The sequence below is a fragment of the Alosa alosa genome, chromosome 21, assembly GCF_017589495.1.
Source record: "Alosa alosa isolate M-15738 ecotype Scorff River chromosome 21, AALO_Geno_1.1, whole genome shotgun sequence".
NCBI classification, from domain to species: Eukaryota; Metazoa; Chordata; class Actinopteri; order Clupeiformes; family Clupeidae; genus Alosa; species Alosa alosa.
Window position 1 is genome coordinate 7,732,752 of NC_063209.1, and position 16,496 is coordinate 7,749,247.

Consider the following 16,496-nt stretch of genomic DNA (forward strand, 5'->3'; position numbering starts at 1 on the left):
AGTGTCAGAGAATTGTGATAATTTCCCATTAGAGGGGAGGCTACAGTGAATGTAACAGTTTGCAACAGTTAGCTCTGCAAATACCACCATGCTGCACTAAACTACCTTGGAAGCTTGTGCACATTCCCTGCCAGGATATACAGTATGAAGAATCAGAGTTACAGGAGCACACTTACTGTAGGCCTCCCTCCATACAAACAGCAGGTGAGCTACCTGTGATGCGTTATTGGACTTGAGAAATGCTGGCGGCTCCTTTATTTCATATCTCACCCCCAGCTGAGCTAGCAGCAGTCACCCCCTCCTCCTCCTCTCCTTCCCTCCTTCTCCACCTCTCCTCCCCCCTTCCTCCTCTCCTCGCCTCCTCCACTCCACCTCTCCTCCCCTCCTCTCCTCTCCCCCTCCCTCCTCCTCTCCTCCTCTCCTCCTCCTCCTCCTCCTCCTCTCCTCCTGCCATTGTGGGTATTTATATCCTCTCCCCTGTGGCTCCCCTGCAGGTACCGCAGCCTCAAGCAGTTCAACGTGGACATCTGCCAGACGTGCTTCCTCACCGGGCGCACCACCAAAGGGAAAAAGCTGCACTACCCCATCATGGAGTACTACACCCCCGTAAGAGACACGCTAGCCTAGCAGGGCTGCCGAATGACAGGGCAAGGTGATGAATGAGTGATGAAAAGAAACAGAAAGAAATACCAATATACAGTACAGTACTATGCTATCATATTATAACAAGGCCAAATAACACACACACACACACACACATACACACACACGCACACACACGCACATACACACACAAACACACACACACACACACACACACACACACATACACACACACACACACACACACACACACACACACACACATACACACACATGACGTTAGCATGCACGCACGCGACGACGCGACGAGACGCCGACGACGCGACTTGACGCGCGCTTTTACAACACACACACACACACACACACACAGGCCTTGCAGGTACTTATTGTAGCTGTGACAGTGATGTGTGGGGCGGCTAGTCAGCAGTCTCCAGTTCCATGGACACTGCTGGGTTGCAGCGTTGACACGGAGCAGCCGTGTGACTGGACTGAGCTTCCAGTAGATGAGGTGCCCCTTCCTTCCTCTTCCTGGACTGGCACCAGCTCAGCTCTCTCACCATGTGTGGCGCTCAAATAGCAGCCAGTCTGCCAACCTCCTCCCCGGTCTGCTGATGGGAAGTGCCACACACTCGCTCACACGCTGGCCCTGGGCGACTGGGCCCACATAGACTCTCCAATAGCACTGTGTGAACGGCCATAATGTGTGCAGTGGGAGAGGAGGATTGTTTTTGCTATATCAGTGCGGAGGGTGGATTAGCTGCTAGTGTAGAGGTGATGGATGGGGCTACTGGTTAGTGATTGTCTGGGCCAGGTCAAGCTTTGTCAAGCTTGGTCATCCCTGGGGAGAGATTGCTGATCAAGGAACCCCTGAAGAGGGGATTTTATCTTTTCTTTTTCTTTTACTCAGTACTTTCTTTCACTCCCTTTATCTCTCCTCGTTCTCTGCTCTTCTCCTGCTCTCTGTTCCTGACCCTGACCGCCGTGCCAGACCACCTCGGGCGAGAGGATGAGGGACTTTGCCAAGACGCTGAAGAACAAGTTCCGCTCGAAGCAGTACTTCAGCAAGCACCCGCAGCGCGGCTACCTGCCCGTGCAGTCCGTCCTGGAGGCTGAGAGCACCGAGACGTGAGTTTGTGTGTGTGGTGGGGGGGGGGACCGTTTAGGAGAACGAGAGACACCTTCCAAAAAGTCTCACCTTTATAACACAACAAAATAGGCTTACATTCTCCCACTGGAAAACTTGAAGCAGAGCGAGAGAAGGAGAGAGAGAGAGGGAGAGAGGAGAGAGAGAGAGAGAGCATGAAAGAAAGAGAAGGAGCGTGGGAGGGAGAGGCAGGCGTATTGCAGGCGTATTGCCAAGCAGATATATTTCTGGAACTGCATTACTTTGTTAGTCTGTTAGCTAATACAGTTAGAAAAGGACTTTGGCAACATTGTTTACCTGACAGCCTCCCATGTCTCTGGTGTGAGCCGGCTGATAGCACTAATGCCCGGCGATGGCAGCAGCCAATATCTGCAGCCCAGATAACACAGCATGCTGCTAAGGGCTAATATTATTAGGATTAGGGGGGTGGGTTATCTAAGGATCCGTAGCACCGCAGCTCTGGAGGAAAGAAGAGGAAGAAGAAGAAGAAGAAGAAGTAGTTGAAAAAGAAGATGAAGAAGTACTGTAGAAGAAGAATAAAAAGAGGTAGTTGAAGAAGAAGAAGAAGAAGGAGAAGAAGGCGCCCAGACAGACAGACAGACAGACAGAGAGGTGGGAGGCAGCAGGGGGGTGGGGTGTTGGGAAACGTGACCTAGTTTAGGAAAGAGCACCGCCGTCATCTTCATGCACAAATAATGAGCAAATACACACACACACACACACACACACTCACTCACTCACCCACACACATACACATGTGGTCACGCATCCTACAGGCACATAGTTCTAGACCATGCATGGTTGCACAGTGGCACATTGACATCGGAATAGGTGGCTGAGATGAGGTGTTAGTGATGTGTGTGTCTGTGTGTGTCTGTGTGTGTGTGTGTGTGTGTGTGTGTGTGTTTTGTGTGTGTGTGTGTGTGTGTGTGTGTGTGTGTGTGTGTGTGTGTGTGTGTGTGTGTGTGTGTTCCCACAGGCCCTGCTCCTCACCCAAACTACCCCATGCAGACACACACACAGCCGGATTGAGCACTTTGCCAGCAGGTAGGACACCAGTCACAGAGCCCCCCTCTCTCTCCCCTGCCTTATGTGTTTTTAGAGCTGGGTTTTTTATTCACATATCCACATTTATGGGACTGTATTGAAATTGGGAGTAATATTATTTCACATCATTTTGCATATAAAGCCTACGCTTAATGCTTGACTTACTTTATATTGCCACCACTATATTGCCATGAATTAAAGTTGTTGGGGGATTCAAGTGCAGTTGTGCAGATGCTTCTTTTGATTTCCACCTCCTCTATATTGCCATATATTATTAGCACACCCCAGGGCTCACTTTGAAGTATCATATTAGGTGAGATTATGCTATCCAACATTTTTCATTGTATTGATTGTTTGTTATGTATAGAGTTTCCTTTGTTAATGTGGCCTCTGAGGTTTCCTACCTTGACTGCATTCACTGCCATGCTAACCCCGGGCAAGGCTCTGGTTCCACTGAGAGCCCGCCTCTAGTGCTTCATTGACATTTGCATCTCTGAGCCTATGGTCTATTTCATCAGAACGGGTTCGTCATTTCTCACAACAGCTTGTCCCTAACTTGATGCCATATTTGATAAGTGTGATTTTTTTGGCTTGGTTTTTGTTTATTTTGTTTGAAACTTATTAAAAGGTATTTTATTTGCATGGACATGGGATTGGCATTCTTGGCATTGCAGGCATACTTTTTTGTTGGCTTTACGGTTCAATTAATTCCTAGGCTTACTCCGAATTTCTTTTTCTTGTTTTGTAATTAGACCGTATGGCTGTATGGAATGGACCTCATTTGCTGCCGTACCGATGCAAGCCTAATTGAAAGTGCAAAATCTGTTTGTGAAGTTAGCAGCTAAGTTATCAATTTTTGGATGTGTTTAATTCCATACATTTGTTTCAGTTTTTGTTGAGTTGTCTAGAGTAAATCTGCAGTCCATCTGTAGACTATATTAAGCATACACATCTTACTTGGCTGCATATGTGTGTTTCTCATTCACCCCTTTTTGGTTTACAGTGCAATTCAGATGTACTCTTTTTTTCTGCACGCTTTGGTGGAAAATGTGGAGAACTTTTGTAAAACGTGGCTGTTGCCGTGTGGGTCAGTTTGGTCAGGGTCAGTTGCTTCTCTCTCTCTCTCACACACTCACACACACACACACACACACACACACACACACACACACACACTAACACATTCCATTAAAGCTAATGTACCCTTCCAGCTCTCCACCTCTCCATCACACCTCCATCCCACATCTCTAACTCAACCCACCATCCTCTCTCCTTTCTCCCTCTATCCCTCTCTCTCTCTCTGTCCATCCCTCTCTCTCCCTCTCTCTCTTTCAGCTCCTTCCAGCTCACTGATTGGAGTATTGATTTGCTCCAGCTGGATGGCTTGTTGCTCTGCAATACCCCACTGATTCAGGCAGAAACACCAAGATAAGCACACACACACCACACACACACACACACACACACACACACACACACACACACACACACACACACACAGGAACACTCACAAAAGAACACTCACACATGAAGGCACATACTGTTTCATTGTGTACATGCTACTTTTGTGTGTCTTGCACATGTTCTTTTCCCTCTGTCTGTCAAACTCTTACTCACTCTTTCTCTCTTCCCCATCTCTCTATCTCTCTATCTCTCTTACAGAAACACACACACACACACACACACACACACACAGGGAACAGTGGAGTTCACACTGTAGGGGTTGACAGGGGTCACCTGCTTTGTGGTGCAGCGTGTGTGTGTGTGTGTGTGTGTGTGTGTGTGTGTGTGTGTGTGTGTGTGTGTGTGTGTGTTTGTGTGTGTGTGTGTGTGTGTAAGAGAGAGAGAGAGGGACAGAGAGAGAGAGAATATATGTAGTGAGTATATGTGTGTTCCAGGCAGAAAACTAGGTCCAGGGGCACCTATGAGCTGCCAGCCCACATCAGCCTCCTCAGCGTGCCAAGTGTAGACTCAGGCCCTGAGACCCCCCCCACACACACACACACACACACACACACACACACACCCGATCTCTTCCCTCTCCCTCTGTTCCTTTCTATCCCTTTGCCCTAAAAAAAACAAGAACTGGAGGCCTGTGTCTTTAGACTGCATGGACTACAAGCTACAAGATAGTGTCTGAAGTTTTAGCCAGCAGGACATGCAGATGGCATTGCATTGGCATGGAGCCTGTAGGGAGACTCCGGTCACCAAAGGGTTGGTAGATGACCTGTCGCTGCTCTCCAGTCTCAGGTGCTGCTGAGGGAAATGTGGAGGAACATGGACATTGTGTAGTCTGCTTTGGAGCATTGGAAGGAAGGACTTCAAGGTCTGCTTTTTGGAAAGTTAAGGGGACAATTTGTAGAAGTTTTTAACAAGCAAGAAGAGGATGTTATTTGAGTGTGTGTCAGTTGATCCTGTGAAGAAGATCTACTGTTATACAGAAAGCATCTAAGAAGAATTTGATCTTTGGTCTAGATTTGAAACTGGAGTTTGAAGATTAAAACTACAGTTAGGGCAATTTGGATGTCATCCAGAAGTTGGTTGAACCACAGTTGAGCTGAACCACAGAGCAGTTAAAAGCTGCTTCACCATGTTCAGTTCTAACAGCGGCTTTTACCAACAAGTATTTCTCCTGTGACCTAAGAGTTCTGGCAAGTGTGTACTGCTGAAGCATGTAATTGTGTGAATCTCATTTTTTATTCAGTATTCATTTGGCGTGCACTTTTATCCAAAGCAACTTACATACGTCAATTATAAAGGGCCAGTCTCCACAGAGCAACTCGGTGTTAAATGCCTTGCTCAAGGCTTGCAGTAATGTGAATATTTAAATATTGTTAATGGGGAGGACATTCACTTTTGCCTTCTCTGTCTATCTCTCTCTCCCTGGCATTCTGTTTGTCTACTCTCTTTTTTCTTTTTTTTCTTTTTCTTTCCCCCAAACCCCCCCATAAACACCCCCACACACACACACACACACACACACACACACACACACACACACACACACACACACACACGCACACACACACACACACACATCCTCCCTTCTCCCTTCCCCCAGTGCTGTGACAAACAGCTCAGCAATATTGACTGGAGCCGGAAATGCACTTGACGTCTGCCAAGTCTCCCCCTCGTCCGCCTCCTCCCTGCTCTACCTTATTTAGTCACCCTTCTGAACAGCAAACTTCACTAACTAACCCTTCACTTCTCTGCCATCCCTCCTTTCCTCCTCCCCTCCCTCTCTCCCTCCCTCGCTCGCTCGCTTCTGGAGTGTTTTGTTTTCCTGATGCGGACATGCCAGCTAATGGATTTAATTGTCTGCCCGGAATTCATGTTACGTTTAGTCATTCGTCGGCACGGCAGCCAGTGTGTTCTGTTTGCTGTACGTACGGGCTGCCTGAAACTGAGCGCCCGTTTGGCATTCACAAGCCCTTGCCACTGCCAGGAGTCTGTTTATGGAAATGCAACAAATGAAAAAATATTAAATCTAAAACAAAAAGCACACTGGCGAAGATGAATAATTATGCTGAGGTCCTTGCATCTGTGAAAAGGGGAATTGTTGTGAAGGGCAAGAAGATGGCTTCAGCTTTATCTTTTCTTCCCACACCTCTTTCTCGTTCTCTCTCCCTCTTTCTATCTTCCTCTCCATCAGTCCTTGACATGTTCTCGTGCTGAGATGACACATGCCCACATCCTGCTAAAAGAAGACCCCCCCTTCTCTTCTCCCGCAGAACTGAAAAGGACATCTTGTCTGTATATTTAAAGCAAACTTAAGCATGATCTGAGGTCTACCTAAATGAATCCAGACAGCTCTTTCATGCCTATGGAAAGAACGAAGAATTGGATTAATCTTCGTCTCTCTTTTCTCTCTCTCTGTTACTTTCAAGTTGTCATTCTTTTTTTCTCTCTCTTTCTCTCGTTTTCTATCTCTCCTTTTAAAAAGAGAGAAATATTAGACAAGGTTTTCCCGGTTTCCCGGTCCCCCATCACGGCTCAGACTGCCTTTGGGAGGTTGAGAAGCAAATTACATTTATATGGGAAAAGTGTAGGAATATCAGCGTGGCAGTGCGCGTTTCACATCCTCCTCCGGGGCAGAAGATGTATCAGTCATTCCTCCGGAAGGGAGAGAGGGCTTTCTCTCTTTCTCTCCTTTTTTCTGTACTCAACTCCGTCTTTTCCCCCTTTTGTAAGAGCAGAACGAGTGGGTGTAGTTGTTAATCCTCAGTAATAACTTGGGGGGCCGTCGGGGAGGGGGCCTGCTATTTGATGTTTTAGGATTCCGTAAAGGGAGGAGGAGGAGGAGGGAGGGTATGGGATCCAGATTGGATTCAGATTCAGGGAGGGAAAAGACTGCGGTGTGCTGTCGTCATGCATTGCACACAGATGTGTTGGTCTGCAAATATTCCTGCTCAGTGATGCACATTTGACCACACTGACATCCGTTTGTCCACACACACACACACACACGTGTGTACAAAAGCATGAACGTGTAACCACATACACACACAAGTGAGTGTATGCACAACCATGGCTTCACAGATACACACACACACACACACACACACACACACACACACACACACACACACATCACCATCAGAGTGTTCCGGTCAATGCTCTGTCCCCCAGGAGTGGCGAGTCAAGAGTCATAAGAAGCATTATTGCAGCAGACACACTTCACGGTCACTCACACACACATTATGTGTCCTCTCCCTCCTTCCCTCCATCCCTCCCTCTCTGTCTCTCTGTCTCTCTGCAAACTGTACACTGCCTCATGCTCAATGTCGGACACGTCTTTCATTTCTGCCTGTTTACCTCCTTCTTATGTGTGTAAACACACACACTCAAATCACACACACACACACACACACACACACACACACACACCTCACATAAAACCTCATCTACCATACTCCCCTGGGGGGGTCAGTGACCCTCTCTCCCATCTGCCCCATCAATCCCAGTGCACTGCTGCCTTCCTGCCCAAGGTTCTCCTAACCTCCCGATCACTTGATGGAATAGGCATCCTATTAAAGCCCTGTGATGGACTGTGTCGAGGCGGGGAGTGAATTAGGAGATCTCCGTGGCAGGCCAGAGGTCAGGCGGACGGTAGCGAGCCCAACATCTGATAGCTGCTGGCCAGAGGTGACCAGGAGGACAGCCGGGGCACTCTGATAAGCTCCTCACGGCAGGCGTTAGTGCCCCCTGGGCTTTCAGTTCTTACAGGTCAGGTCACAGCTCCGCTGTGGTATTTTATTGGAACGTACAGTATTTTAACAGAGTTGTGTTTTAGTTTGACCTTTTATTTCCTCACAGTGCATGAGGTGGTCACTAGTTGACAGTCTGCCGTTGTATCAGACTGGGTTCTGATCCAGCCCAGAAGGGGCAAGTCCTACACATTGTCTTCAGTTGTTTGTGCTTTGAAGACTGAGAGGAGTAGAGATGGCTGAGTGGAACCAGGTCTGAGGTTGTACAGCTGGGATTACAGCCTACAGTACACTCTCAGTAGCTCATGCTGAGGTGAGCGAGATATGTGGTCCACCCCTGTGGTTTGCAGCAAACTTGTGAACTTGTCAGAGTAACTGTGTGCCCCCACACACCCCCCCCCCCCCCCCAGCCTGTCTCTGGTGCTTCCTCCACACAGTCCCCAGCTGGAGCCCTTGGAGAGGAAGGCACTTAACGCATACTCTCCTCCCAACGCCTGGACGCTGTCGCCAGCCTCAGTGTCCTTTCAGTCAGCCGGCCTGCCAAACCCCATGGGCCCACCTGCTGGATGTGTGTGTGTGTGTGTGTGTGTGGTGAGGGAGTGAGGGGGTCGCTAAAAGCAAAGTTTCCCCCCTCCTTCATGAACTCCCTTTGGGGGCGGTGTGTTAATGGGCAGCGTGGCAGCAGCAGCCGGGCGACTGGTGTGTCGGGGGAGCTGTCCGTGGTGCTGAAGCCCTCCCAGAGGGAAACCGGCTGCAATCATGTGGCTGCAATGATGTAGCCAGCGCGGGCTGTGTGTTAAGACCAAGGAGAGGAAGTCAGGGAGAAGTTAACGAGAAGCAAACAGACAGCCTATGACAGTTTGTAGGTTTTTGTGCAGACAGCTGTGGCTCGTTAAAAATGTAGATTGTGTAAAAAGCTGGAAGAGGCTTCTAAATGCTGGTGGAGCTACACTGAATACAAACTGTGGGTTGTACGGTCTTGTGTTACCTCTGAATGTTCATTTCTGTGTCATTATAGGGTGTGTGGTGGGTGTTGTGCCCTTTGATGGTATCCCTCTAATGTTGCTTGAACAAAACAACAACACAAAATTCTATACGGACTCTCTGGCTACGTGTGTGATGGGCTGTGCTGTTGGTGGGCTCAGTAGTCCCATTGGAATTCTTTGTTTTCACTTCGGGAACCTACAGTAGGCCACTGTAATCTCTCTCTGTCACTGGTTCACTCTGTTTGTGTGTGTGTGTGTGTGTGTGCGTGTGTGTGTGTGTGTTTGTGTGTGTGTGTGTGTGTCTGTGTGTGTGTCCTTCCAGGTTGGCAGAGATGGAGAATCAGAACTGCTCCTTCTTCACTGACAGCCTCTCACCGGATGAAAGCCTGTAAGTATAAATCCCATTGCACACACACACATGCACATACGCACGCGCACACACACAGAGACACACACACAGGCTTTCAGGGGCATGTTGCAGTGATGGTTCACAGCTATAATGAGAGGTTTCAGGGCGTTTGTGTGTGTGCCCGCGCATGTGTGTGTCTGCTTGTCCCTGTGTGCTTGTTTGTCTATTCATGTGTGTGTGTGTGTGTCAGTCTGTGATAGAGGGAGCGAGAGAGGGCACGAGAGAGTGAGAGATTATTTTGAGGGTGGTTTGCCGGTCACATATAAAACAGGGAAGGGGTGGGAGTGGGGAGGGTAATGAAAATGACCCAAGGCACTGTGAGCACTCTGCCTTCATCATATAAAAGTCTTTGTGATTAAAGAGTCTGGTGGCAGGTGTAAACAGAGAGAAGCGCACGCTGAAGAAAGGAAGATTGAGAAGAAAGAGAGAAAGAGAAAGAAATGAATGGTGCAGGGGGGAAGGATGGAGGACCTGTGTATTGGGGAATTTTCAAATTGTTATTGAAATGTCATGGAGCACAGAATTGAGAATTGGGAGCAGGAGGCTGTCAAATCTGAAAAGAGAGAGGGGATGTGGGTGTGTGTGTGTGTGTATGTGTTTGTGTGTGTGTTCTGTGTGTGTGTGTGTGTGTGTGTGTGTGTTAGTGGGCTTTGGGGGTGCGTGGTTGTGGGTTGGTTGGTGTGGATGAATTACGTGCATATATAAGTGAATAAGGTGAGCCCTTTCCCAAAACAGCTTTCAAAGCAGGTCGATTAATCATGTTTTCTGGTCACTACAGCACTGAGTACAGGCATAATGCTTTAAGAGGTACAGAGGGAGAGGGAGAGAGAGAGAGAGAGAAAGAAAGAGAGGGAGAGGGAGTAAGAGAAGGAGAGAGTGTATGTGTGTGTCAGTGTCATTGAGTGAGGTGAAAGGAGTGTTTATGAATGCCTTTGTCAGGGCAAGGTCACAAATTGAGTGGTGGTATTGTTTTTGGAGTGAATGGTGTGTGCTTATGTGTGTGTGAGAGAGAGAGAGAGAGAGCGCAAGAGATTGAGAGAAAGAAAGCAAAAGGAAATGTTTGCTGTGGTGTGCATATTTACCGAATGGCCGCGTGCCTGGAGTTTTTTCCATCCGACTCTGACGTTAATGCGACGTGTGCGGAATGCTGTCATGACTCCCAGAAGTGCTCTTTAGAATGCTGCTCGCCTCTGAGCCACCGCAAGCCTGTGTGCCACACACACTCTCTTCTTCAACACACCTGAGCTCCTCCACAGATGTTTCTACTCTTTGTGTAACGCCGCGTATGTGTGTGTGTGTATGTGTGTGTGTTGGCGTGCTTGTGTGTAATATGTGTGATACTTGCATTTTGTATATTTTCTATGACAGAATGTGCGTACTTTTGTAAGTGTGATGATGTGTTTGCAAATTTCTGCATACAGTATGTATATCCTGCTCTTCGTGCGCTACGATATCATATAATATGTCTGATATATTATCGTATAATATGTCTTTCTATATGAGCCTTTTTATATGAGTTTCTGTTGTGGTGTGGGTAGTAGTGGTTCTGCAATATGCATTAATGTCTGGCCTGGCCGAGCTTGGCTTCAGTGGACACGCTGTGTCAGCGTTGGGTGTCTTAGGGAGTGGACATGCCGTGCCACAGTGGAGTTGAGTGGAGTGAGGTGACCCCTGGTGCTTAAGCTCTGGTGCTGTGCTGTTTTGTGTCTGTGTGCTGTGTGCTTCCTTTGCTTGGCCAGCTGCCTGTTCTCTATCCCTGTGTCAACTCGGCCTCACAAATGCATAAATACAGTTTGGAATCCAAACCTTTTCTCACAAGGCCACAAGTAACAACTGAGCCTAATATATTATATAATATGGTTTGGTATTATGATATGATACAATTCTATATTATATTTTATATATATAAATATAATATGATATTCTATCATATACTCAAGGCAGTGTGACCTGTTCTAAGCGCTGCAGTGTTCAGTTAGTAAGTATATCATCTAATCATTTGTATGTAGATGTGACCTACTGTCATGGAAGCACACATGCTGGTCATTTCCAGTGAGAGCCACACTGTGTGCTAGTTAGATGAGTGTGTGTGGTGAGGCCGAGTTGGTGCTGTGCTGTGCTGCGCTGTGCTGTGACCCGCTGGGCGTCCGGCTGCGTCCGGCTGCTTGGTGAGGCGTGCGGTGCTGTGGTGGCTGTGCTGCTGTGCGGCTGGTGGCTCAGTGTGTGTTGTCTCCTGTGTGGGGGTGACTCAGGGATGAAGATCAGTACCTCCTGCGTCACTCCAGCCCCGCCCTGGAGCAGGACTCCCCGCTGGGAGCGCACCTGCTGCTGGCCAACATCGACTGCCAGGACAAGGACGAGCTGCAGCGCACACTGGCCCGCCTGGAGAACGAGAACCGGTGAGTCCCCCACGCCCGCGTCACACGGCCAGTATACGTGACACAGTGGATTGGTGCCGTTGACCTGCATGGGACCGAATGGCCTTGCACTGAATCGGACACTGAAGAGGCACTGTAATCTCTAATCTCTAATCACTATCATCTCTATCTGCTTCAGCAATAGACAATTGTTGATCATTGCAATCTGTAAATATAAAAGGTGTTTTTTAAGTATGTATTATAAGTATTATTATTTTTATTTATTTTTCAGTCTTATTTTTCACAGTGATTGGCACTTTATTTACTTAATGTCAAGGTCATTTTATTTGTATGGCACATTTTAAACAACAGGGGTAGAGCCAAAGTGATTGACAAGTAAAAAATAATATGATACAAGAGGGAAAAAGTTAATAATAAATCAAATGATCAGATAAAAATAGTAAATATTAAACAATATTAAACAAGAATCAAAATAATAAACAATATTAAAAGTAGACTTCAGAAAACAAAATGCAACTAAAATAATTCAAATGGAACTAAATAATTGATTTTAACTAGATGTACCGCATAGCGGTACAAAATATGACCGCCGCTCAGTCCTGTACATCCGTTCCGCGAAAATAAATCACACTTCAATTTGTCTCCATATTTTACTCCATCCCCCACTCTTGAAACTTTTGTGTATGCTTGTTTGGCATGCCTGAGTGTGTGTGTCAAAGGGCTGCACAGAAAGTACCCTACTGGTGCTGAAAAGGTGAATAGATTGTAGAATAGCCAAAGAAGATGTAGAATTGTTATAAAACCTTTAAAATCTCTAAACAATCACAAGTAGGGCAGTTCATCACAGTTCATCCATTGCAACTGGATTGATGAAAGGTCACTTACACCTGTAGGCTACATTGTATTTGGGAAAAGCAAAAGGTATCAGCATAATGTTATTTATTTATTTATTTTTTATGTATTTATAAACAAAAAACATCTCTGTCAGTTCCATGCCGTTTTCAACAGCTATCAAAAAAAAAGGTCATTTTGGATGGATGGATTTTTTGTGAATGTTTCTTCTTCTACATAAGATTTTAGTCATCTTTAGTTCATGTAATACTTTATTGTCAATGCACAAATTAAGTAACAGTAGTCTGAAACGTTATTGTTAATGCACAAATTAAGTAACAGTAGCCTAGTCTGAAACGAAATGCTGTTTACATCTAACCAGTGGTGCAAATAACTGACATGTCCAAATGGGCCTTGATGAAATGCATTCGCTAGACTGTTCATACACATTTTAATGGGCCAAAGTTGAAAAGCTTTTGTCCGTTATTGTTAGTGCAAATATAGGCTGATTCATGTTCCCTTGCATTGTTTAACTGAGGTCCATGGCTAGTCTGGCTTTCATCAGACCAAGCTCAATCTTTTAAGAAATCAAAAAATAAATAGCGGGCAGATCAGGCTGGGTTCACCCAGCCTAGTCCATAGGCAACCGATATTGTTTAATTTTTCCGATTGAGATATACACGCTCTGGCTATTCTAAATGCAAAAAATGCATCAGGGAGTTATGACAAAACGGTAACTAACAAACTAGATCCTAATAGAAAGTTGTTAGCTTCCCTAAGCTACAGGTAGGATTATAGGTAGGCCTATTGACAACATAAATTGTCAATAGGCTATGCTGGCGACACAAATAAAATCTCCTTTGAAACCAATGGCTTACCTTACAGTATCAAGCGGACTTAAACTGTCATATCGTGGCGAAAAGTTGTAATAACATTCACAGCTCCATGAGTCAAGGAAAGCGAATGAAGTAGCCACTTCTAAATGGGACCTACTACACAGTAGCTTAAGGTGTTTTGCTAAAGCAGCCATAATGAAATGAAGGTGTCATTGTTTGGATACTTCACACACACGTGCTTTTTAATTTCACAGACTACAACTACCAAGCTGTAATCAAAGCACATCGATTCCCCCTCTCACACCCTGCACGCACTTAAAACAAAATAAACAGGCGCCTCAGTCTCACGATGTATAGGCAAAACTGTATCAGACCGGGTGTAACGTTGGTAAATCTTCCATTGCACAGAATGATTTTGTAGCACGTGCAATAAATGACAGTCGAAAAGATACAAACAGTGCTGCTATCAATTTGCTTGGTATAACCGCATTTATAGTTTTCTACAAATGCAATCAATCAAATGCCTCCATCACTCAACCAACGCTTAACGGTAACATTACCTAGGTCCTTATTGATATTACAAGATTAACGCATTCTGCAGTAAAACCAAGCATGTCCGGTGAAACATCCTTAGATTTATTTCGGGCTTCAAGAAGAAATGGGAATTACACTTCATGTGAACATCGCCCTATCCTTATTAGATGTTCGCCGCGTAAATTACAGTCCTTGTATGAAGCGCCCATTGTTTTTCCAACCCACTTTTAACTTCCAACAAAATTACGCCTCACTGCAACGATCGTCATCTAGTGGACAAACGACTAATTTCGGCCAATACTGAAAATGCAGCCATGATGATGATGATGAATATTTATTTTGGCTTTCTTTTAATCCTACTGATTTTCATTTTTTTTACCGGGGCTCACAAATGAGTGATTATGAGCCAGGTTGATGTGGGCCCTTGAGACCAACATACCATAAAAGATTCACAGGAGAACTGTGTCTGCCCTACCCTCCTTCGGGGTCCAGTCCAGCGGGGGCTGCAGATGAAAACTAAAAATGACGGTTCCATGCTATCCATGTGGGGTACATGCTCACCAAGTTTTGTGTACCCCGGTCTTTCAGTGTCCCGAATCCTTGTTGGTGTAACGCCACTAAATGTACACATAAATTATTTTATTGTAAGGCCCCCATGAACGAAAGTACACAAAACTTGGCATGCATTCAGAGGGTGTCATAATGATCCTACTCTTTTAATTTCGTGCAGTTTTGACCTTGTCAGCCAGAGATATTGAGATGAAAACACCTCATTTTTTGCTTTTTAATTTTTAACTAGGTGGCGCTATACATGAAATAAGTGGTAATGGGATGGGTTGACATGCCCCCTTAAGACCAACATACAAAAAAAAAGGTGGACCTCCTAGGCCCTACGGTTCTCGAGATATTCACAGAAAACTGTCTCCGGCCACCTACAGGCCAGTTGGTGTATAGTAACATAAATTAATTTATTGTGTGGCCCCCCATGAACGGAATTCCACAAAACTTGGCGTGCATACATAGGGTGTCATAATGATCCTACACTTCCAATTTTGTGCAGTTTTGACTATGTTAGGTCACAGATACCTTCAATTACACCACCTCATTTTTACTTTTTTTGTGTTTAACTAGGTGGCGCTATACATGAAATGAGTGGTTATGGAATGGGTTGACATGGCCCCTTGAGATCAACATACAAAAAAAAAAATGGTCCTCCTAAACCCTACGGTTTTCGAGATATTCACAGAAAACTGTGTTCGCCCTACCTCCTTTCGGGGTCCAATTCAGCGGAGGGGCTACAGATCAAAACGAAAAACGATGGTTCCTTTTGCTATCCATGTGGGGTTACATGTCCACCTGTTTCTTCGGTACCCCGGTCTTTCAGTGTCCCGGAATCATTGACGGAAATTTGGGCAAAAAGAAAAAAAAAAAAAAAAAAAAAAAAAAAAAAAATCTGATTAAACCTATATGACCGCCGCCACAGTGGCGGTCATAATAACACAATGTTATTAAAAAAAATAACAACCATAAAATAAAAGGAGAGGGGCTAAGTAGATACATTTTTAAATCAGACTTAAAACCATCGATGGTGACGCAAGATTTAATATAGGATGGAAGACTGTTCCAGATTATTTCATCATAATGTGCTTTGTATGTTGCTTTGCTCTTTATGTTAATTATCTTAATTATCTGCTCCTGGTGCTATATTGCTAGATCAAGGTGCTTTTAACACCAAGGTGTGGAAATCCAGAGAGCATATATATGAATATACGTTAATGAAAATGTATCTCTTCAAAAGGGCAAAAGGCCGCCTGGGATTCTTTTGTAACCAGAGTAACTGCCATTAGCAGGAGGCAGGCTGCTGATTTCAGAGGAGAAGAAAGTAGAGAAATGTCCGCACTTACCCAGGTGGACTCAGTGCCCTCCCTTATTAATACAGACATCATTCCAGGAGGAGGAGGAGGTGTGCCGAATTGGCTTGAGGCTACGTTTAGAAAGAGAAAAATTAAATAGAGTGTGGAATATGAATGAGACGAGAAAAAGCAATACTGCACGGAGGACCAGCATGGCATTTCAAACAACGCTGGCATTAAACCCACACCCGATTCTATGTTTTCAGAGAAAATATCAAGCATGGCATCTACCTCCAACTATTTTAGATGAGATGAGAGGTCATTGAGTGGCGGGTTCATAATCTGATATTAACTTTAATCTCTTATAAATGAAAATCTCTTCAAGTTCAAGAACAATATCCATTTTTCATTATGTAGTTGTATCAAACTTTCCGTAAAGCATTCTTACAGGAGATCATTACTTTGTTGAAATTGAAAGAGCAACAACATCACTTTCTTTTTCAATTTCCGCATTCTTTCATCTGCCTCATCTGATACTGTAATGCAAAATGGCCGCGGCTCTTGAGTAGCAGAGCCACTCACCAGGATACAAATTAGTGTCTACCTGATAAAGCAGGCAGACTGCCACTTCCATCAACAGCAGTGGCTTTTTGACTACAGCCGCCAGG

At 45.5% G+C, this 16,496-nt stretch overlaps 1 protein-coding gene across 1 annotated transcript in view; it reads left to right on the plus strand.

Moving 5' to 3' along the window:
- Window positions 1–16,496, plus strand: part of drp2 (dystrophin related protein 2) — a 76,348-nt gene that overhangs the window by 53,466 nt on the left and 6,386 nt on the right. The window contains 6 exon segments of the mRNA XM_048232138.1: window positions 495–606; window positions 1,592–1,728; window positions 2,727–2,760; window positions 2,763–2,794; window positions 9,310–9,375; window positions 11,649–11,795. Coding sequence (XP_048088095.1) covers window positions 495–606; window positions 1,592–1,728; window positions 2,727–2,760; window positions 2,763–2,794; window positions 9,310–9,375; window positions 11,649–11,795 — 528 coding nt within the window.